The sequence below is a fragment of the Rana temporaria genome, chromosome 2, assembly GCF_905171775.1.
Source record: "Rana temporaria chromosome 2, aRanTem1.1, whole genome shotgun sequence".
Classification (NCBI taxonomy): domain Eukaryota; kingdom Metazoa; phylum Chordata; class Amphibia; order Anura; family Ranidae; genus Rana; species Rana temporaria.
The window spans coordinates 267,915,113-267,940,043 of NC_053490.1; the positions used below are offsets into that span (position 1 = coordinate 267,915,113).

General features: G+C 37.2%; 1 protein-coding gene across 6 annotated transcripts in view; it reads left to right on the forward strand.

Annotated features, from left to right (window-relative positions):
- The window catches only part of TBX4 (T-box transcription factor 4), a 204,886-nt gene that overhangs the window by 5,454 nt on the left and 174,501 nt on the right, over positions 1-24,931 (forward strand). For 4 of the 6 annotated variants that reach the window (XM_040336921.1, XM_040336926.1, XM_040336924.1 and 1 more), the window contains exons 2-3: positions 14,943-14,990; positions 21,362-21,517. In XM_040336921.1, coding sequence (XP_040192855.1) covers positions 14,979-14,990; positions 21,362-21,517 — 168 coding nt within the window. In that variant the 5' untranslated portion in view covers positions 14,943-14,978. The remainder of the gene's footprint in view (positions 1-14,942; positions 14,991-21,361; positions 21,518-24,931) is intronic. The other 2 variants (XM_040336923.1, XM_040336922.1) reach the window with 1 other exon arrangement.

Consider the following 24,931-nt stretch of genomic DNA (forward strand, 5'->3'; position numbering starts at 1 on the left):
ACTGCTGGCTGCACATACACATAGCTTTGATTTCGGCATAGCCAAGCAAAGAATTATGTTGATGAGCAACAGGTCCTGCAATGCTGTTGTCATACCTTATCTTTATTGCTTCTTCCCTGTCTCTGTTCAAGTTTAAGAGAGGTCCTTTTTAATTCCACTCTGCTTACATTTGAACTGCACAGATTATCTCAGATGTCTTTTTTTTCCATAATCAACATATTTGGGATAAAATGTGCATGCACACGCACATATATATATATATATATATATATATATATATATATATGTATATATATATATATATATATATATATATATATATATATATATATAAACACAGCGTTACTATATTAAAAATATCAGGATAAAAATATAGAATAAACTACTTTGTAATATTTTTTATCATAATGCTTTTGTGTGTTTCTATTTTGGTTTAAAAATCTAGAAATACTAAACACTTCTATTTGGATGTGCTCTGTATGGGGTCTGTAACAGATAGCAACTCTTTTCTAGATCTAACTAAGCAATTACCCTATTTTATTCATATTCCTGCAAACCTATGGATTTTCCTGAGCAGCATATTTAAACTCTCAAACTCTGTTTGAGAACGGAAGCATTTTTGACTTGCTGTTGGTGCTGCAGTGCATTTAGTAATGCATCCCAAAACTCATCCATGCAGTAATTTGGATACATTTCAAAAAGGGCACATCCTTCAATGATGCTTTAGCTCTGCAGTGAAACTGTACTTTGAAACTACTGGTTGTTTTGACCCTCAGTTTTTGGTGCAAAGGTCTGAATGATCCCTAACATGCTTTATTGGATATGACTTGTTTATGGATCATCCTCCAAGTATTTATCACATGTATAATTCAATAACTCCCATTTTTAACAGTCATTGTTTACTTATATAAACATACATAACTGGGAGACTGCCCAGGTTGGGTAAATACCTACACAGCCTGGAAATAATGTGCTTTTCTATTATGCATAATACTGCAATATTTGATATTTATGTCTACAGGTTATTTTGATTACGTGTTAATAATAGAACAATAAAAAATATATGCACCCTCTGGAAATAATTGGATGAATTTACTGAAGCATTGGCCTTGATGTTGGCCCAATGAACCAGTGTCCACTTAAAATATCCAATTAGTTTTTTGGTGAAAATTCTATATTTTTAAATTACCATTAAACTGACTAGGGGCCCGGTTTACTAAAGAGTAACAAAGTGGACCTGTGAGAGAATGAGTGAGGGTATTAAAAAATAATATCCTGGTTTGTGAACACACATTGCATTTCCGTAAACCTTGCCATATGTCACACTTTAGTAAATCAAACATTCATACATGCAACAAGTGTATATATGTGTGTGTGTGTGTGTGTGTGTGTGTGTGTGTGTGTGTGTGTGCTTGAATGCAACTTCTCACACATTTTTAAAACAAATAATTGTATTAAATACACTTACAAATGATAAAGATAATTTCTAACCTATTAATATAGCAAAGGTGGCATGTTGTCCTTTGGATGGAAAATGTGGTATAAAATGAAGGAGTAAATCAACCGAGTTTGATTTAATTATCAGATGATTGATGTAAAATCGAAATCTATTACTTTTTTATGTGGCATCTAAAAATCCATATAGGATTATTATTTAATAATTATTAGTTAATAAAAAAATTAGGAGATACTGCTTAAAAGAAAAAAAAAATAAACTACAAATCATGTTTCAGATTACCTTTGAATATACAACCATAGGAGCACAATTGTTTCTATTGTCAAACAAGTCCCTAACATATTTGAATAATGTACATGTCAGAAATGCATTTTATTTTCAGGGTAAACTGTACCATTTATTAAACCTTTTAAATGCCAACACTTTAACATGCATCTGTCATTGACATGGATTTGATTGGTGCTTTGATGTACAATTAGAACAGACCAGTCTTCAGTTAACCCTATATTTATAAAATGACATTTCTGACCATATGGAACCTCATTCATCTCACTTACGCAAGGCATTTATTTAAAAGTGCTCTATTACTTACTGTATATTGCATCTCTTCTAACAGCGATCAAATATTGCACTTCTTTTACATAAAGACTACATGTTTCAATAGCTAAACTTTCACAGTTTGAGAAAGCAAATTTAAAAAGAAAGTACATTTCTCATAGAAGCTTGCTACGCACTGAGCATATACTTTCAACAGAATAGACTGATTAGGGTTGTGTTGTGATAATTCTGCTTCGGTGACAGTGTCAGATCCTCATTATTCAGGAGAGTTTGATAAATGAAGCTCTTTGCATGAAAGTGTTTTAAATCTAGAGGGGGGAAAAACAGCCATGAGTTTAACTAAATTATATGGCAAGGTTGCAAAAGTAGAAATTTGGTAATAATTTTTCATTTAAGATTAATCACGTCATTTTAGTATGTTTTGCAGCTGGAAATGATTTACGATGGAAAGAATAAAACATTCTTTACACATATTTTAATATATATATATATATATATATATATATATATATATATATATATATATATATATATACTGTATATACCAAATCAAATATTTTCAAAGATACAGTACTACAGTACCACTCTTAAATATAAGGTATCCTGTTTTATGACAACTCTATCAATGCCCAGATTAATATTATAATGAAATAAAAAATACATAGTGGGTGTGGCTTTATAAAATTATTATCAAGGGGAAGAACCATGCCTCATCACATAAAATGAAGGAATACTTCTAAGTCTTTGCAACATTCTGCAGTTAGAAATTTATATAAACAGCACATTATAAATTCCTGATCAATTTTCACTGCTGATTACTCTTTTTGCATGCGTTTAAAGTAAGGACCATTTCTACGTTGTGTAAATCTCTACTAGAAATTGATTTTGCTTAGTCAGCTTCTGAAACATATGTAAACTGGGCTGGCTGCAAACATTTTTTTTTTTAGTATTCCATTGGAATTTGTAGGGGGAATTTTGCATTTATAATATGATGAGCTGATTTGAGTTTTAAAATTATATATTGCGCTTGAAGCTAGGGCAGGAAGTATTTTCGTGAGATTTTTATTATTTTTTTTGCCCAATCAGTGTCCACTGTTATTCTGTGGTGCATAAAGTTAGCATTGTATGTGGTGTAGTGGTAAAAAGAAACAGCCAATTGTGAATAACCTTCCTCAAATAAAAGTCTAACTAGTTTTCTCAAAGTTCTTCAGCTACCATTAGAGGGCCATTTCCCAATGCACAGCTGCAGTCTTTGTGGGCCCATAACCAAATGTGTTGATATTGCTGCTTCAGCAAATGGCTAGGTGAATAGATCAGTCATTTTGATTGACACACCTGTGCTCCGCAACAGTTGCCTTAAAAGGGTAATCTATAATTGGGTGGGTATGATTGCAACTCTATCCAACTGATTTTGCACATTTATATTACTAATCGTTTATGTTTATGTAGCTTCATAAGTCATATTTAGATAAACAGGTTTGTAAATATACTTTGCTGGAATTAGACTGCTGCTTGCACATGGAATTATCCATGATCAAAACTACTGTTAGAGCATGGCCAAAACAGGATATATATAATTGAAAATTGAATATTCTTAGAATGCTGTAACTTATTTTACTGGAAAAAAATGAAGAAAAAATATATAAAAATTAAAGATTTGCCAAGCAGGAAAACCCATATTTAAGGTAAACTCTCAGGTTCGCTCAGGGGAAAAATATTGCGTTTTAAGCAAATGCAGTGCTACTGACTTTGCCCACTTGTAGAAAAGCAATCAGCGACTTCTAAATACATGTAAAAAGAATATGCATTATGCTTAATTTCATGCCATTTGTATTATTTTTAGTAATCATTAAAAATTGTACCTATAAGTGCATGAGTTGTACGAAAAGACGAAAGGGATAATTATGTATAATGCACGGTTGCTGTTTATGTAAAATAGTGTTAGTTGACCTATGTTTGATATTTTTTTTATAGTATACCTTTACAATTGTACATAAACACAATTAAAACAAAATATAATATCAATGTGTCTTTAAACATGTTATCAGGGGATATATTTTAAAATAGAAATATTACCTTCATTAGATAGTAATCACTTTTCCAACAATTTTACAAATTTTCATTTTTTTTAAATAAAATTGATAATGATGATGATTGTTTTTTTGTCATCATTAGCAGCATTAGCAATAATAAGGAGGATGTGGTAATGGTATCAGTATTTCTTGGTTATTGCCTTTAGGATACAATAAAGTTCTAATTTATAGCATCTACGGTAATGTTGTAACTGACCAGTTCATAATATCACTACATACAAAAATTTTGTATTTTGAGTTGAATTCTTTAAAACTGGTAGAAATGTTGTTTCCTGGTAGGGATATTTTTTTTAGAGAATTATTCTTTTAAATGGACTGGAAAGGGAAACACGACTAGGTAGATATTGCAAGTATTCATAAAACGTACAATTTCCTCTCAAAATTTGAACGTGGTTTCTGACAAGGCATCTTTAGTATATGTTCTGCACTCTGTTACTTAAAAAACATTTTTTATGTATTTTTAGCTATCCTTAAATGGCTGCTAAAGAGATGTGATGAGATATCATATAAGAATTTTCCTCTCTCAAATGACCAGTTTACCAATCAAACTCATACACTATTCGGTAAATTTCATGTTGCTCCAATTATGGGATTTATGTGAAGAATCTGCTGATGTCACAAAACTATTTGGCTGCCAGATCTAAACCTTAAGTATTAAGACCAGTAGTATCTTGTATTCAAACTATAAGAGAAAACATTTATGACTGTAAAGTCAACTTTATAACGAAATGAAACTGTACCTCTCACATATGCTTTTTGATATTGCTAATTGCACAATAGCACAAAATTCTGAGCTTTTGATGAAGCTTCTGAGAATAAACAGTGAGCTTTTCCAGTAAAGTCTAGGCTGATGAGCAACAGATTCTAAAAACCCCTGTCATACCTTATCTTTATTGAGTTTCCCTGTCTTTTCCCAAATCTAAAAGAAGTCTTTTTATCTCACTCTACTTATATATACATGGTTTACATAGGTGTATACTACTGTTCTAGCTACGTAATTAACATACAGTATTTCACGTGCATAAACAAAGTTCTAGATATGTGCTGTAGCAAAAATCTACAATGTGTAGAACGTCATAATATTAGGTTGGGTTCAATAATAACAAAAATTAGCTAGATGGGGGGGGGGGGAATTACTGGTTTTAATTCTATTTTGTTTTACAAACCTGGTTAGCCTGGGTAACAATTTAAGGATATCAAATACTCAGTTTAAAAATATAAACTTTCCAAAGTTTGTACATATGTTGTAGAGGGGTTGACTTACAAAGGGATTAGTTCTTCCATAGCCAATGTACATGTTAACTCCCCAAGCAAGTTCAGAGGAATATAAAAAGAATGAAACAAAGCTTTTCAGTGAATACGCTCCATTATATTTGAGTTACAAAGCTAAAGGAGTAAGTTTTATATCAGCTTAGCAAATGTTTGTATATATGGGCATTTTTGTACTTTTCTGCTGACCTATATTTGTGAAGCAGTTTAAAGGGTTTTGAAAGGCTACATTTGAATTTCTGTTGCGATTTTATGAGTTTTGGTGAGCTTTGTGTTTTGGTAAATGCACCATGTACTATTCTATTGCATTTTCCACCATTTAAGATAATCATAAACCAATTTCAAACACATCCCAATTTGATCTTAAATGCATTCCATCTTGCCTGAATGCTTCAAAAGCATGCTGTATTTGATTTGATACTGGCTCACTTACAAACTAATTCCAAAATCTTATGTCCTGTACACACGATCGGTTCATCCGATGAAAACGGTCTGATGGATTTTTTCATCAGATATCCGATGAAGGTGACTTTCATCAGTCTTGCCTACACACCATCAGTTAAAAAAATGATTGTGTCAGAATGCGGTGACGTAAAACACAACAACGTGCTGATAAAAATTAAGTTCAATGCTTCCGAGCATGCGTCGACTTGATTCTGAGCATGCGTTGATTTTAAACCAATGGATTTCCCCACAGACGATCGTTTTTTTAACCATCAGATAATTTTAAAACAGGTTCTAAGTTATTTCACCAATGGGAAAAAAAACGGACCATTTTCATCAGACGAACCGATTGTGTGTACGCGACTCTCAATTTCCAATTTACAGGGGAAAAAAAACTAATAACAAAAAATAAAGAAGATAAATGAAAAATAGAAACGTAGGGATTAATTTACTAAAACTGGAGAGTGCAAAATTTGGTGCAGCTATGCATAGAAACCAACCAGCTTCCATTTTTTTGGTCATAGCTTAAAGGGGTTGTAAAGGTAAATGTTTTTTCACCTTAATGCATCCTATGCATTGGCCTATGCCTGGCCGTTGATTGGCTAGGTTGGACAGATTGATAGCAGCGTAGCCATTGGCTGGCGCTGCTGTCAATCACAGCGGATGATGCGGCATGCAGTGGGGGCGGGGCCGAGTGATACAGTCGGTGGCTATGTCCGCCGCTGTATCACGGGAGCGCGCTCGCAAAAGCTTTCCACCCTGCAAGCTCGCTCGCATGAAGGTGGAAAGCTTTTGCGAGGAGGAGCCGCCGAGGGACCCCAGAAGACCGGATTCGGGGACACTCTGTGCAGTGGAGGTAAGTATAACATGTTTGTTATTTAAAAAAAAAAGTTTGCCTTTAGTGTTGCTTTAACTGAACAAACTGAACAAAAGTTAGAAGCTGATTGGCTACCATGCACAGCTGCACCAGATGTTGCACTCTATAGCTTTAGTAAATCAACCCCATAGATTGATAGATATGACATATACGATATGAGAAATATCTAATTTGCATAAAACCCTTTAAACAACATCATGATATTTCACAACAAATAGGCACACATGGATGGTTTAAATGGTAAACAAAACAGAAAATGCAAAACACAATTTTTAGAAGTTTAGACCTTAAAATTACTTTTCTAAACCATCAGCAATACGTAGGAGCACACTACATCAAAGTTCACTGATTAATGTTTTAAAAGAACGCAATACTCAATAATTTGACGTGCCAGCTAAGAAAAAAGTGTGAAACATTTTGAAGAAATCTAATCCTAACCAGTTTTCTTTCATTAAGTGAAAATGAAATTAAGTTCTTTTTAAATAAAATCCAGCTAGGAAAAAATGTTCTAGGGAAATAAAAATTTTTTTTGGAGCTGTCTCATAAAAGAAGAAATATGCCACATGTCAAGGATATTAGTACCCCTAGTATGTTCAACTGGCAGGACACACAATCCTTGTTTTCCAACACTGCAAGCCCACAACTTTAGAAAGTCTTAGCAAGGGGTAAATAAAATAAAGATTAAAGATACATCTCATTTAGCAGTGTAAACTTAACTATTTAATAAGGCTCTTAGCTTTAAGATGTTAAAGTATGTCTATTCTCAAGTTTACATGAACTTGATTGGTGCTTTGATGAAAAGTTAAAACACACCAGGCTTCAGTTGAACTGTTTATTTGTAACAACACATTTATATCCAGAAAGCTCCTATGCACCTAATTCACTTGAAACATTGTTTACATGCAATTTATTAAAGGATGCTTATCTTTACCTGAAACAATCCTATACTTTAAATAACTACTGGTTCAGGCAAATAGATCATATTTCTTTTTAGATTTATATTTGATACCAAGACTGATATTTAAAAAAAAAAACACAGGTTTGCTATATTGGTATAAATTTGCTTTATTGGTATAAATCTTACATTGTTTACCAAACCAATACCAATAAACAGCTTCTAGTTAGCATGCCATAGTTTTTTTTTTTCATAGTCATAACAAATTACATGTGTTGAACGTGAGTTAATACTAAACTTATTTTTTATAAAAATATCAAATCAAATGCTGTAACCCTTGTTTTTTTGTAAACAAAACAGCGTGTGTGTATATATATATATATATATATATATATATATATATATATATATATATATATATATTTGGTTTGATCTGGGTACAGGTAAACATACTGCTAAAAAATGTCAGCAACTTCCAGTGACAGCTGGAAGCTGTTACCATTATATAATACACAGATTTTATAACAATAGATTGAAATAGAAAGAAATATTTTTTTTCCAGTTCACAGAAATGTTCCTACAGTGGTATTATATTTCCTAAAGCCTAGATCAAAATTTGCAAACATTTGTCTACACTTCCTGAAATAAAAAAGTATTCCCTAATACTGCTACAACTGCTATTACTATATTTGATATGAATAATACTACCTCTGATAGCATGATACAACAGTGCAATATTAAATGTTTGTAAAAGACAATTTACTCCTGAAATCCAACAAATACAGTAAAACAGCATACTTAAAAATATTGTGTAATACCAAAGTTTCAACTAATACCCTTAAAATGCAGTAGTATCAGAAGTTTGCATGATTAGCATCGATTGGTAGCTTTCAAAAATCTAAATACGGTATATATTTATTTATTATCAGACCTTTGTGACACATAAAAATGTTTTATCCAGTATTTTAGTGGATATACACTCATTGCCCATATTACCCACATTATGATGTTCTAATTCTTTGAAAAATACAGAGCAACAGTTTATTATTTACTATGGGGTACTCAAACTAACTCAGTAAATAATGTTCATTAAAAAAAAATAGAAATGTAATGCAATAATTTTACCATTGTGTTTTTAAGCAAATACCCGGCTGCAGTACTTACATAACAGATATATCCTTTAACCTCTTGCCAACTGTGTAATGCATATTTGCACTGGCAGGAATGGGCAGGAGTGGGCTTTAATGTCCCATCACTGCACATATGTTACCATGGTGGCCTGAGGTTGTGTGCTGATAGCATGCTCATTGTACCCTCACAGCACACCGATGGAGCTGCTATCAATAGCTCTACATATATACAAAAGCCTGAAAGGCAGGGTTATCAATATCAACAGCTCTAGGTAATAGTTTCTGAGCCAATGGGATGGGATCCTGATCATGTGATCACTGTAAGAGCCAATCACATGATAGGGAAACTGTTCTGCCTCCTGGGCATTAAAGACCAACTTAAAGGACAATTGGGAGGTGGCATGAAGGGGTTGTTTAAAACATGTTAATATGAGATATACAAGAGTGATGAAAGAAAGTAGCCATAGCCAGAATTCAAACCTTTTCACCACTTTGTTACAACAGGACATTTGTTCTTTCATGGGCCTTGGCAGTTTTGGGAATCTATTCCTTCTACCCTTTGCATTAAGCAATAAGTAAAGGCTGGGTTAACAGATACAAGCCTTTAGGTATAGCAGGAATGCTGTTTTATATACGTACTGGAGCTGATTACATCTCTCAAAGGCAGCTCAGAGACACAACTGTAGGAATACACTGCACATAGGGGAGTGAAGTCAGCAATTACGCCTGCTTACCATCATCATATAAACAGCGTGTCCTATGTATTAATTGACAGGCAATTGTCAAGTGCTTCCTATATGTCAAGGTTTGCTGTGCTGGCTAGTGCCACACACTGCAGCTGAAAAGTGAGAGACTTTCAGTGATAGGGTGGCTATAAAAGCCAACTGCCTATAAGGACAAAAATAGGAGATTCAGATAATTATTCCTGCTTAGACTCACTGGGGAAGATTTGTGTAAACTTGTGCACACAGTATCGGGTGCAGTTTTGCATAGTAACCAATCAGTTTCTAGATTTTATTGTGAACACTTAATTGAACAAGCTGAAGTTAGAAGCTGGTTGATTACTATGCAACAGCTACACCTGATTCTGTGTGCACCAGTGTTAGTAAATCTCCACTTGTGCGCTCCAGCAAAAGCTATTTTTTACTATCCTTGCCCAATTAATTGCATACCACCTTGACTAGCCACTATGCCCCCTTTTTTTTCTCAATGCATTAGCAACACAGTGTAGGCTAATTCAATAAAGTGCCTGCACAGCCAAAACTTTTTTCTAGTTTTGAATAGAATTGGAAAGCGTTAATACCCATGCCAGTCTATTTTTTACTGTTGTGTTTCACTATAGAAATTTCCCTTTACTTCCACCTCACTGACCCAAAGATTCAACAGGAAGTTAAAGGAAATCTTAAAAAGTGAGGCAAATGCAAATCCCCTCTTGGACAGCTATCTCTGACACAGGTGTTCCCATTGGCTGATCTCCCCTTACCTCTCGGTCTGGGGACAACTCTAACATTTTGGATTTTTCCATCACTTTCTGTCTTATTCTGTGATAATAGTAGCCAGTGCAAAACAGAGTCGTGAATATCTCCAATGGGGACACTAAAGGCAATAATAACTTGACAGAAGGTGTAATCCTTCCCCATTCTATCCAAAATTATATAAAACAAAAAAAAAAGGTTTCGTCCTGAGATACACTTTAAAACTGGAGAAAAGAACACACACAATAACAAATCAGAATTTTTGTTGAACTTTTCGTACACCGAAAAGGTGAAATCTTATTGGTTGTTATTGGCAACAACTTCACATTTGTGCTAATTTTCTAATCTCTAGTTTAAATTAACCAGCTTTTCAATGTTTTTCACAATTCACACTAAAAATACGAATATCATCAGGAAATATAAATTGTATTGTGCATACATCAATGAGTATATTTAAAGTCACACATTCCCAAAAACATGAAGGTGAATGTAACATCATTTCTCCTACAATACTGAAGCTGTTGGCACCTAAAAATATAGACTGACATTGTCACTTTGTGTGTACACTGTAACCACAATATACTTCAAGTCGATCTACTGTAAATGCATCACTAAAATCACATATAAACTTTAACATGTTACTGTGATTTCATAAGTTGGTTTCAATTATCTTTCTTCCACTAAAAAAGCACCTAGTGATACTGCTATAAAATGTATTGTACAGGCATTTCTTGCAGTGGGGGGACATCTATCAGTTTTACTAACGTTTCATCACCCTGTCAAATGCACCTATAGCTGCAACTGCAAGTAGCCACTACCAATCCTCCTTAGATGTGGTGGCTGCATTTGTTATCTTTTTTTAACCTCCCTGGCGGTATGATTCTTTCTGAAAAAAGGTGCTGAAAGCGGTACCATTATTTTGCATGGAAATTTGGCGTTTTAGATTGCAGGCCTGCAATTCTTAGGAATAACTCACCTAAATCTGTCCAAACCAGAGTCTCTAATAGACTATGACAAAGTTTGAAACACAAAATCATAAATTATAATATAATAAATAATAACAAATAATAATTTAATAATAACAATAGTTTTTATTCAATAAATTTTAACAAATAATATATTCAGATACTCTGATTTTTTGGGGGGTCAAACAGGGGTGCAAAATGATAATTCAATAAATGTCTCGGGTGTGGAAATCCTTAAAGCACGGTATGGCGCAAAGTCCAACATCACAGTCGAGACAACAGTAGCGCGTTTCTTTGCGAATTTTCCTTCCGCTGGCGTCGCGCTTGGAGCAGCAAACCACACACATCCGTGTGGGTGCTGCTTTTTTTGGAGTGGGTGGTACATATTCCAAAAAATGACGACCAGTTAGTCTCTCTGGATTTACAACCCCAGAAGCCCGTCGTCCAGAACGGTTTACCGCCGTTGGTGTTTGGTTTCTTGAGGAAAATTTGTTCAGCCACCTTCCACATAAAGTCCGCATGGACGATAGACCTGACATTTTTTTTTTTGAGCAGGATGAAAGAGTTCCAAAGACATTGCTCCAAAAGATGTCGGAAAATCTTTTTATAATATTTTTTTTGCTGCTTTCTCATTGCAGGGTAAAAAGTCATGGCCTGGTCAGCCCTGTCCACACCTCCCATCATGTGGTTGTAGTCCAACACCACCTGTGGCTTTAGAACGTCTTTCCCACCTTTGGTATGGACCATGGCGGTCGAGGTGTTGTGGACCGTGCTCAAAAGGGAAACGTCCTTTTTGTCCCGCCACTTCAGAGCCAACATTTTCCCCTTTTGCCATGCAGCTACTTGTCCTTTCCCGAGCTTTTTGTTTGGAAATCCTGACGGCATGTCACGCCGGTTAGGCCTCACAGTCCCATAAGCGTCTGTCCTATTCAGAAGTAGGAACTCGTATAGTTCTGGGGACGTATAGAAATTGTCCGTAGTGATACAGTAGCCCTGGTTGAGCAAGGGCTCTATCAATGAAAGCACTGACGCGGTTGCCATCCCAAAATCACTGAATCTCGGGGAGAATTTGGTCCCTTTGCCAGTATAAAGTACTGAGTTCCAAATATATCCCGAGCTGGACTCACATAACATAAAGGATTTTATCCCAAAGCGAGCGCGCTTAGACGCAATGAATTGAATCCAGCGTAGGCGACCTTTGTAGGCCATGAGACTTTCGTCTATTGAAATGTCCCTCTCAGGTATGTAGGTCCGCTGGAAATTCTGCAGGACCATTTGGTAAATATCCCAAATTTTTTTAAGCTTTGGAGCTGGATGAGACCGTTCGTCAAATTCCTCATTATTTGCAAAGTGCAAATATTTCATTATAAGTGAAAACCGATATTCGGACATTACTGTTCCAAAAAAAGGTGTGGCCAATAATTTATTTGTAGTCCAGTACCACTTTTGGAGTGGTTTTCCCACCACTCCCTGCAAAATTAGGAGGCCAAGGAATTTCCATATATCCTCGCTGGTCACAGGCTCCCATTTTCTGCGTCTTGAAAATAACTGCTGGGTAGCAGATTGCTGTTCTTCATACCGATTGGTCTCCAAAACAATTTTGTCGATCACCTCATCGGTCAAAAATAGTCGGAGGTATTCTAAGGGATTGTCATCCTCTATGTCCACTTTTATTCCAGGTGATCCTGTGAACGGAAACCTAGGGGGCGCTACGTGCTCCGTAGCGCAATCAATTGCGCACCAGGTCCGCACGTCGCTGGGCACAGGTGCAGGATCGTCAACCACATCACTTTTTGCATCCGACGATGAACTTTCCCACGCGTCGCTGTCGCTCAGCTCCTCCGCAATGGATTCGGCATCGCTGTCGCTGTTTGGCAGCAAGTCGCATAATAAGTTTGATGCAGAGGCGCGCTTTGCCATTATTGCTGTGCAATATACAGACACTGATACAGTAATTCTGCAGACAGGGCACTGGAAAGCACTGGGGGGGGGCAATCAAAGGTCACTGTATTTTTTTTTAAATTTTATCCAATGATATCAGTGTGTTTTTACTGTGTTTTACTTTGTTTTACTTTTTATACGTTTGAATTTCCCGCCGCCCCCCCCTCCTTCCGCCCCCTGCGTCGCGACGCTCGCAGGGAAGGGAATCAGGGGAACACACAGCATCGAGCGGACATCCGCCCGCCGTGCACTGCGAGGATTCAACGCTGGAACGCAAAGAAAAGGTAAGAAAACCTTTTTTCTGCATCGAGCGAGGCAAGCCCGAGTGTGACTCGGGGTAACCATTCGCAGCCTGAAAATCTCACCCCGAGTCACACTCGGGAAGACCGCCAGGCAGGTTAAGGCTAAGAACATTTTCAGCAACTACTGAAAATTGATGTTGCGTTTGCCAAAAATGTAGCGCAGTCCTGTGAAATTAACCTAAATCACAAACAATGGAAATCATATCATAGGATCATTGGATGTTTGAACAACATGAGTTGTTTTTAAAGGACATGGTAGTTATTATTATGTAAATATATTTTTTTTGTATGTAAATAAAGGTTTTAATTTTTTTTTCTTACAATAGATTCATGTAGTAGAACATAGTTAGGACACTTGCCCTAATGATTTGGAAGAGAACTCCAATTATTTAAATACTTCTCTGGATCCTGCCTTAACATCTTATAAAATAATTGCCTAAAAATCATGGGATCAGTGAAAACCTAGTGAAAGCCATGGCCCCCCCCCCCCCCAGAAGATACAGCACAGTGACTGCTACATTTACTACATATTTACTATAATGCTTCAATTTTTTAGCAGAGCATGTTACCTAGAATGGCAATAGCCTCATATATACACATGGCAAGCGTTTAAGTGGTACTGGGAAACAATGCTACTTCCACGTTACAACACATTTGTCAAGGTACAAGTGAAGGTAATAAAAATGTCAGTGGCTAGAGGAAAAGTAACACTAGCAGCAGTAAGCACATCCCCAGCAGGAGAAAGGTAGAAAGGTGCAGTTCCCAATGAGATGAAAAATACTAGCATTAATTAATCCTAACTATGGTTATGACATTTTATTGGGCTGATTTAATAAAAGAGTAGAGAATGTTCCTTTTGCAAAGTGAATGTTCATTTTGCTTAATGAATACAGATGTGTAAGATCTGTTGACTTTCAACTTGTTATTATAATAACACAATACAACGACTGCAAACACAAATTGAATTTTAAGTGAATATGCTTGTATGAGCGAAGTAAACAAAGCTTTATATTATTCTCCAAGGTAAGTGTAAATTTACCCTACAAAGTAAACTTTTATTTTGGAAAGTCAGAATTTTGTACTTTTTTGGTAAGTCAAGCCCAGTGATTTGTGATAACATGTTGCCCTTTCTAACCCATACGGGCATTTTCCTTCATAGTTTGGGTTGTTAGTTACTAGAAAATTTTCGGTCACAATGTTTGCTTTTTGTAAAATTGACACAATACATTTCCCTGGATCTGAACAAGGCAGAAAAATAAACTGCATGAGGACACTTAACGTTTTAAATGTGATAAGTATTTGAAAGATGAAGGATTGTGTTTACCATATCTTGTTTATGGATATTAGTGGAAAATTCAGTGATGTAAAAATAATTGCCTTTGACATGATTTAAGATGGATACAGCTGATGGACAGGATATGAATACTGGCTATGTTGGTTGAAAGGAAGCAGAAGAGAAGTTTTAGCTATGTTGAACCAAAAAGCAGATTTGTTTAGTAAAGGGGTAACTCTGACATTGGATATTTTATCTTGCTAGGTTGTCCATGCTGTTGTTGAAGTGTCAATCCAGACCATGCTAGAAAAAGTATGTACCCAACCATCCACTTACTTATCTTTCAGATAAATGTCAGTCCAGTAAGACTGGGGGTGCTAAAGTCACTACCATAACAGCTATTGGCAAAAATGCCCGCACAGGTACATTTTTACTTCTGCATTTGGTATGTTAATATACAGACTCTCTAAACTGTCATGGAAACATATATATATATATTACTTGTTCTGATTGCTTCTGTGTGACGTATATTTTTTCATCATTTCAGGCATATAATTTCATGATTCCACACCCCTACACACAATTTGTAAGACTGTGCTTAAACATTCTTCTTCAGCCGAACCAACCATCACCACAAGCCACTTCCAGATATACTCCATGTACATTCACAAGCACAAGAGGGATTCATTCTATTCCCTCTTTTCCATGCAAACACATACACTGATTCTGCTTACATACATACACTAGGCACACTGTGCTGCTCTCTAGACATTCTGTGCTACTCATTTTATATTCTACACCGTCACACAAGGTAACTGTTCTTACATGTCCATATAAACATTGAGACAGTTTTGTTAAGCAGCGATGAATGAATTGATTTAAAATCAGGTGAATCAGGATTTTTTTGCATTTTAATTTGCTTTAATGTAGCAAGCATGTTTGATTAATCTGCAGAGAATGAGGCCTTGTACACACGACCGAGAATCTCGTTGTAAAAGAAACATCGTTTTCCTCAACGAGTTTCTTGACAGGCTTGTGGAGAATCTTGTCAAGCTTTCTTTGCATACACACTGTCAAGACAAAATCTTGTCGTTCTCAAACGCGGTGACGTACAACACATACGACGGCCCTATAAAGGGGAAGTTCAATTCCATTGGCGCCACCCTTGGGACTGCTTTTGCTAATCTCGTGTTACCGCGTGTTAGTAAAAGTTTGGTGAGAGACGATTCACGCTTTTCAGTCTGTTACAGCATGACGAATGTGCTATCTCTATTATGAACGCTACTTTTACCGAAGGTGCGCTCCCGTCTCATACTTTATTCTGAGCATGCGCGGGTTTCTAAGCATACACACAAACGTGTTTCTCATCGAAGCCAGCCCGACGAGAAACACGATGAGGAAATTGAGACTCCCGACGAGAAAAAAGAGAACATGTTCTCTTTTTTTCTCGATAAAAAACATACACACGATCGTTTTTCTCAGCAAAAATGCTCTACCAGCATTTTTCTTGATGGATTTTGCCAAGGAAAACTGTCGTGTGTGCGAGGTCAACATGTTCTCTTTTTTTCTCGTCGAGAACCACGACAGTTTTCTCAACGAAAAACATACACACGACCGTTTTTCTCTGCAAAAATGCTCTGCCAGCATTTTTCTTGATGGATTTTGCCAAGGAAAACGGTCGTGTGTACGAGGCCTAATACATTTATGACATGAATGCCTGTATCCCTGAATTGCAGGTGTGTTTGTGAAACAGACAGATTTGTATGCAAATACTCAGCTAAATTATTTGCCTGATTTCATGAAAAGTATAGAAAAGGAAGCAATGGAAAATCTGTGCCACCAGCATGTAATTGAACCGGTAGAAAGGCTACTTACCAGTAGAAATGCAGAGTGGTGGAAAGTCCCTCCCCCACTCCAAGAAAGAATTCAAGCACAGACTCTCTCATTCTGGGTGATTCTAAGCACCCCCTAAGATTCAATTATGATTGTGCTTTTAAAGTGGAAGTAGAGCCTTCCATCGTTTTCAGCAAAGGAAGCTGCCATCTTGGCCTTTAATTTTCAACTGCCATAATGCTGCACATGTGATCAGTTATGATACCAGCTATTTGATGGTTTAACAGTTTGGTTGAGAGCACAACCAATGTGACAGTGACATTCTCAACATTTGGCGGGAATGTAACAGTTTTTTGAAACGGTAAAATCGATGGGTTTACTTCTGCATTGACATTGAATGGAGTTACAAGGTTGATAATCTCCACCTCTATGTCATTGGCCTTATAAATAAATATAGTTCCAATTAGGTGCTATACTTGAAGAGGACTTCTTTGCCTCTCTGCTAAGGAGAGTGAACTGGTAAGTGGTCTGTGGACTGGTGAACTGGTCCACAGAAAACATGGCTTGACTAGATGACCCAAACATAAGTTCTGTAATCATTCCTACATACATTTAAAGCGGGGGTTCACCCAAAAGTCAACTTTCTGCCAATAGATCCAGCTTACTGCTGACATCTGCAGTATGCTGTTTTTTTTTTGGTACTTATCGTTTTATCAGCCTATGTTATCCGGCTCCGAGCGGGGATTCCTTCCAGGTATGGGCGTTCATAAGCCAAGCGGAGTTGATTGACGGGCTTCTAAAGCGCGTCACGCCTTCCGAAAATACCCAAAGTGACGCTCGAGTGTTTACGGCGCCTGCGCAGTCAGCTCTACACGGCAGGCGCAGGAGCCGTAAACACTCGAGTGTCACTTCGGGTATTTTAAGGCGTGACGCGCTTTAGCAGCCCGTCATTCAAATCCGCTTGGCTTAGGTACGCCTATACCCGGAAGGAATCCCCGCTCGGAGCTGGATAACATAGGCTGATAAAACGATAAGTACCAAAAAAAATAAATAGCATACTGCAGATGTCAGCAGTATGCTGGATCTATTCCCCGAAGGAATCCCCGCTCGGAGCCGGATAACAACGCTGATAAAACGATAAGTACCAAAAAACAAACAAAAAACAGCATACTGCAGATGTCAGCAGTATGCTGGATCTATTGGCAGAAAGTTGATTTTTGGGTGAACCTCCGCTTTAAATAAATTGATTATACTAACATGCTCATATGTATGACAAGAAAGCTTTAAAAAAAAAAGGAATCATTATAACTAAACGTTTCTAAAATTATGCAGCTATGAAAATTAAAATAGATTACAAACCAAAAGCTATTTTATGACAAATACATTTTTAATACTAAATCATTATTTTCAGTGAGAAACCAAAGGTTAACAAATAAGCCAACAAAGCAGTTGACTTATTAAGAACTTTTAACACATGGAAACATTTACGTAAACAAACACATGCCAGCAAATGGTTTAGCTATGATCCAGCTGTAAAGCTGTCCTGTTCATATCATGCACATGCAACACAAACTGCGGAATGTCGTATATAAGTTAAGCTAAAACATTTGAATCAAGAAAAGGACTTTCAGAATCATCACAGCTCCACCAATCACCAGAAATGGAAGTATGGACCCTGCTTAACTGTTTGCCGACCAGCCGCCGCAGTTATACGGCGGCAGGTCGGCTCTGCTGGGCGAGATCACGTAGCTATACGTCATCTCTCCCAGCAGCCAATAGGGGCTGCTGGGAGCCCCCGCTCGTCCCTGATCCTGGCGCACGTGCCTGGCGCGCGTGATCACCACCGGGCACCCGCGATCGCTAGAGCGAGGGGGGATACAATGTATGATCAGTAATTTCCCCCAGTCAGTCCACCCCCCCTTCAGTTAGAACACACCCAGGGAATATACTTAACCCATTCCTCGCCCCCTAGTGTTAACCCCTTCCCTGCCAGTGGCATTTTTATAGTAATCAATGCATTTTTATAGCACTGATCGCTATAAAAATGCCAATGGTCCCAAAAATGTGTCTAAAGTGTCCGAAGTGTCCGCCATAATGTTACCGAAAAAAAACACTGATCGCCGCCATTACTAGTAAAAAAAAAATATTAAGAAAAATGCCATAAAACTATCCCCTATTTTGTAAACGCTATAACTTTTTTGCAAAGCAATCAATAAACGCTTATTGTGATTTTTTTTACGAAAAATATGTAGACGAATACGTATCGGCCTAAACTGAGGATTTTTTTTTATATATTTTTGGGGGATATTTATTATAGCAAAAAGTAAAAAATATTAATTTCTTTCAAAAACTAAAAACCGCAGAGGTGATCAAATACCACCAAAGCTCTATTTGTGGGGAAAAAAGGACGCCAATTTTGTTTGGGAGCCACGACGCACGACCGCGCAATTGTCAGTTAAAGCGACGCAGTGTTGAATCGCAAAAAGTGGCCTGGTCTTTGACCAACAATATGGTCCGGGGGTTAAGTGGTTAAAGCAGGAAAGTCGAGAATAGCTTTAGACAGGAATCAGAACCAGATCGGAAATAAGACAGTCAGAATTAGAAACCAAATGATAGCTAGCCAAGTCATTTGAGAGAAGTCGGAATATACATTGAAGATACACAAGCCACATAGAACAGAGCAGATCTTAATTAATGCTCTTTGTTTTATAGGGACCCCCTTTCTCCTACAGAAAATATGCTACAAGCCCTTAGATATCACTTGAACACACTCAATAAAGACTATTTTCTTGTTTCTCGGCAAGCATGGGGACCATTACCTATAGGAAAGATGAATGAATTTTACAGAATGCAGAGAAATACGCACAGGTCACAAATGTAAAAGCAAAACAGATCTAAGAACACTACAAACACAAGACGGAGGCACCAGGCCAGAGAAAAATCACAACATAAGCACAAAGAGGGAGATTTACTGGGGCTGCAAGCTTTGATAAAAAAACACTGGCTCTCCCACCTCCGTGGCGGAACCTGGTCACGTGTACTAGGTCCTACGTCACTTCCCGATTGTCTGGATAGTGTCAGCAGCTGGTGGAACGCATGCCGCCATGGAGGTGGGAGAGCCAGTGTTTTTTTATCAAAGCTTGCAGCCCCAGTGCCGGGAGAAGGGCACTTTTTATGTGAGTAGCCAATTGGCTGGTGTTTATATTCCATTTTAATAAAATAGCGTTGCACTATGGAAGCTCTCTGTTTGTATTCCATGTTCTAAAATCTCAACATTCCGAGGGTGAGGTATCATACATGCTCCAGTCGATTTATATGTCTGCAGGCATTATCCTGCTCAACTGCATCTGACCGTCTTTTTCATTAAAGAGGTCAACCAGGTCTGGTAGGCACAATTTACTACTTGTGCACATTGGGTGTTGTACTAATTATCCAGGTGGTGGAAGATTAATTAAGTTTGCACGACCGGAGACGGTTTTTGTATCACAGCAAGAAATATATCTAGAGGATATTCGAGCATTGATGTTGTATCTTTGTTTGCACCAATGGGACTATTATTTACTATTTATTTATTGATTGATTTATCACGTACAACAGGACACATTTCTATTCATTTACTTGTTGTTGCATATTATAGTATAAGTTGTGTAATTACATATTACTCCATAGCGCCCCCAGGACACTTTTTAGCATGCATCAGATAGAAGTCACATACAGTTCATCACATTCTAGGGGAGCAGCTTAGCATGCATTGTGTGTTTGGGACCTTTACATGGGCACCCAAATTATTGTTTAATAATGTGTGCAGACACACAGAGGATGAGATATCTAGGAAATCTAATGGGCAAAATAGTGACATAGGTCCTAGGAAAACTGACATCATATACACTGATAAATGGGGACAAGAGTTAACGTTAGACAAGTGATAAAAAAAGAGAAATAGGACGTAGGAATGATCAAGACTGTAAACAAAGACTGAGATTCACAGTAACATAAGCTGTATCTTCCAGGGCAATATGTGGTGTGGCCACATTAAGGAAAGTGCACCTGGTTGCAGTGTATTTATTATCCCAAACTGGTATCTGGACGAATTTATGAATGTAGTAATTTTTCACAGAAACACAGCTTTCTGTACTTTTTCTATGGTCTGTTGTGATGTATGTGGAACACTGAGAAGCAATGTAAATGTAACAACTTGCACTGACCCATGTTGGAATGAAATTGTAATGCAATGTATTCACAAAAAGTGCTGCAACTACATGAAAACCATACAATCATTCTGTTAATTTTTTCCAATGCAGTTGGTAAGGAACAACCAAGAAAAATCACTTAAAATTTAAGCGGGGTCCATTATTCTGTTGTTTCAATTAATTTCATATTTAATTCTAAAGTTTATAATGATGGACATTGTTATTAATGAATTATGTGTCAGGCATTTAAGTCATATTTTATCATTGAATTGTATTTTTTATGTGATTATGAGACTTTTGAGACTTTTGATAATCCAAGTTGGAATACTACACAACTTGTAATGATATCTTAAGTTTCTACATATTACATGTTTTATGGTACTATTTAAAAAAAATCTTTTGCCGTTTTGAGTTTGCTTCACTCATAAAACTGCTTACATGGCCCTTGGGGGTGTTTGAGGGCAAAGCCTGTGGCCCGTTGATGCTATTTAGTTAACTATAACTGCATATAACACGACTTACATTGGCCTTGCATCAAGACAAATGCATTCTCCTATAGAGAAGGTGTTCAACTTTAACACTAGTTAATGTCTGCATACCTATTTTATTGTTTCAAAGGTGAAAAGCACAAAGTAATACTGCTCTGTTTATTTTAAAAAGGAAATGCTACAGGAGAAAAGCTTATCTGAAGGTGAGGATGGGTTTACAACAGGCCAAACTTCTGGACATGTTGAAGCAGCAGCAGGATCACCAGCATTGGGAGTAGCTGGACTAAGCAACACGTTGAACAGTCCACAGAGCCAAGATCCAGAGCAGGTAAGAACTAACCAAATTGTGTATTTTGACTGAATAAAAAACTATCCAAATCGAAATACAAAATTTTTCTTCGTTTTGGATAGAGTACGGAACCTCTGTTAAGTTTATTTATTTATTTTGCTGTCTGTGTCCCATTGTGGAGATTGTTCTTCACTACCGATCTCAAAACACAGCAGGAAATAACTATTGTGTCCCATTGTGGATATTATTCTTCACTACCTAATTCAAGACAAATTAGGACATTGGAACAATTATCCTCATGATTTTTATTCATTTTGAAATCTTTTTACTGTACTTTAATATTTTTTTTAGATGTTTAGTTGTATTCCGGTGCGTTTTTGATGCATTTTACAGCGTTCAGGGCCGCCATCAGGAATTTACCCCCTTACACAGCTTCCGGCATGGGTCCCCTGGAGCAGAGAACCGGGGGGAGGGGTGCCGCAAATTGAGAAGCAGGGGGGGAGTGTTGCAAGTTGAGAATCAGGGGGGAGTGTCACAAGTTGAGAAGTGGGAGGGGGCACAGCAAATTGAGAATGGGGGGCCGCCACGAATTGAGAAGCTGGGGAGGTGCTGCGCTGCCGGTCGGGGGGGCTTTGGGTGCTGACGGAAAAAAAAAGGGGGTTCCATCTGGGGCCCTGGGGACCACTGGGCCCCTTAGAGGTCAGGGGATTTGGGTGCTGACAAATAAAAAAAAGGGGATGCCATCTGGACCCCTGGGGACCACCTTACAGGTGTACTGCCTGTACCCCTCTGATGGTGGCCCTGACAGCGTTCCAGTACAGTTCAGTGCAGAAAAATTGCAGCATGTTTTACTTTTTTTTTTGGAGCTGGAACCAATGCATTTTTGATGCAGAACAAAATGCACTGGACTGCATGTGGTGTGGACTGGCCCTAAAAGATCTAGTACTCCACACCTTTCTTCTACTTACAGTAAAATAAATTAGACGTTCTAACCCTTTCACACTTCATCCTAAACTAAAGAATGGCTCTAAATACACTTTAACCACTTACAGAGCACCCACCGTTATTATAGCTAGCTGCCATAACCCCATGTCCACCTTTTCAGCGGATGGTCCGCTTTCAGATAAAAGTGGTCTCTGCGGCGGATTCACTGCAAGATTACTTTTATCGGTTACCGGAGCTGCCGGGCGGAAGCGATGTCAAAACGTCACTTCCACCCATAGCTCAGGGACATTTTTTTTCAAAATGTCTTTTTTTATTGCATTTTAGTGTTAATATGAGATCTAAGGTCTTTTTGACCCCGATCTCATATTTAAGAGGTCCTGTCATGCTTTTTTTTTTATATTACAAGGGATGTTTACATTCCTTGTAATAGGAATAAAAGTGACACATTTTTTTTTAATTTATAGAACAGTGTAAAAATAAAAAATAAAAATAAATAATGACGAAAAGTGTTTTTAACGCGCCTGTCCCGTTGAGCTTGCGTGCAGAAGCAAACGCATACTTGAGTAGCGCTCGCATCTGAAAACAGTGTTCAGACCACATATGTGAGGTATCACCACAATCATTAGAGCGAGATCAATAATTCTAGCCCTAGATCCTTCTCTTTAATTCAAAACATGCAACCTGTAAAAAAATGTAAATGACGCATATGGAGATTTTTAAAGAAAAAAGTTTGTTGCCAATTCACGAGGGGGCGACATTTTAAAGCGTGACATGCTGGGTATAAATTTACTCAGCGGCACAATATAAAAAAAATTGGGCTAACTTTACTGTTGTCTTATTTTTTTATTAATGTAAGACCGCTGCACAAATACCATATGACGGAAAGTATTACAACGGCCGTCATTTTATTCTCTAGGTTATTAGAATTTTTTTTATAATGTTTGGGGGTTCTAAGTAATTTTCAAGCAAAAAAAAATGATTTTCACTTGTAAACAACAAGTATGAAAAATAGGCCCGGTCTATTGGTAAAAGTGAACCTGTTCTCAGGCTGTGCTCATTAAAGTATTTACATATTATAAGCAATGGAAAAAAAGGTATTTAAAACCAACCCTCATTTACCTCTGTAACCATTGTGGAGAGATTAATCTTCAAAATGTCAACATTTTGGAAGGTGAAAAACAAAAGCACTGAAATCACAGCCCCCCTTATGGCAGCAGTCTTTTAAAGTAAACAGACACCAGTTGTTTTAAGTTGTTAGAAACTGACTTAAACCTAACTTGAAAGTCTCTGTTGTGATACTTGAGATTGAATTACTTCACAGTACATGCAGCTATAAAGATCAGTGATGGCTTGTTTTAAAGCTCTTTTTTACTTATTTTACAAGAACATGTAAATAAAGTCAATAGTCTGGGCAAAGGTGGACTTTTTGTTTTTGGTCTAGCAAAAAATGCACTCAGCTAATTTTGTGATCTTAAGCACTTAATATAAACCAAATGAAAACATTTGAAATTGAAAAAAAGTATATTTCTCTATATCTCCTTGTGCCCTGTTTAAGAGGACCTTCCTGTGATTTAAGAAATTAAGGATGTTATATTTTGGGGACAGAAAATAATTCAACATGTAACAGATTTAAATAAACATAATTTTATAATAAAAACGTAAAGCAATGGTACACATATTGATCAAGTCAACAAACAAAACACAAATGCAAAGAACACTAATGAAATCCACGTTGGTGACGTTTTGCAAAAAAATTGTATCTGCCCCTGGGAAATTTGACCTACCTCAGCAACTGGGTTAGATATTAAAATATGATAGAAAAGACCGCCCTTGTAACTCCTCTGACATATAAGGGACAAAGCTGCTAGCCTAATGTTTTGGTAAAGTAAACATAAAATTCAAACACTCAAGCACTAAATCCCTTTGTGAGAAAAAATTTGATTTTTCATGATATACAGTATATGTAAATCATTATTATTTAGTGCTGCCTCTAGTGGAGTGTTTAAACTAGGTTAAATAGCCAATGCTACAGCATTAATCATGTGAGCTCTCCTGAAGTGGTTTGGGGGGGGGGGGGGAGTATAGGTCAGGCGAAGCTGGCCAGTCAAGTATGAACACTACTTCTGCGGCAGTTATGTGATCTGGTGAGGATTCAGATTCCCATTATAAATGCTGTTGTCCAGAAGCAATTTGTGCTACAGGGCCTGACCTATTTAGAATATCATAAGGAGTCCAGCAACAAATAATGGGTACTGGTTTTAGTAAGGGTGTGTGCTTTTAGTGTGGTGGAAAAAAACTCTGCTGCAGTAAATATTTGGCAGGTTGGTTGAAGGACTAGTGGGAGGGAGCTAATGTCAATCAGTTGTTCCTTCTAAGCATGTACTTCAGAAATTCGGCCAAGACCATGCAGAAGTAGCCAGCATGTACAGTCTATGTATGCCAACTGTATTATTTGTGCTGCAAAATGTATTAGTCCAGCATATAAGAGGCCATAACTGTTCCATGCCT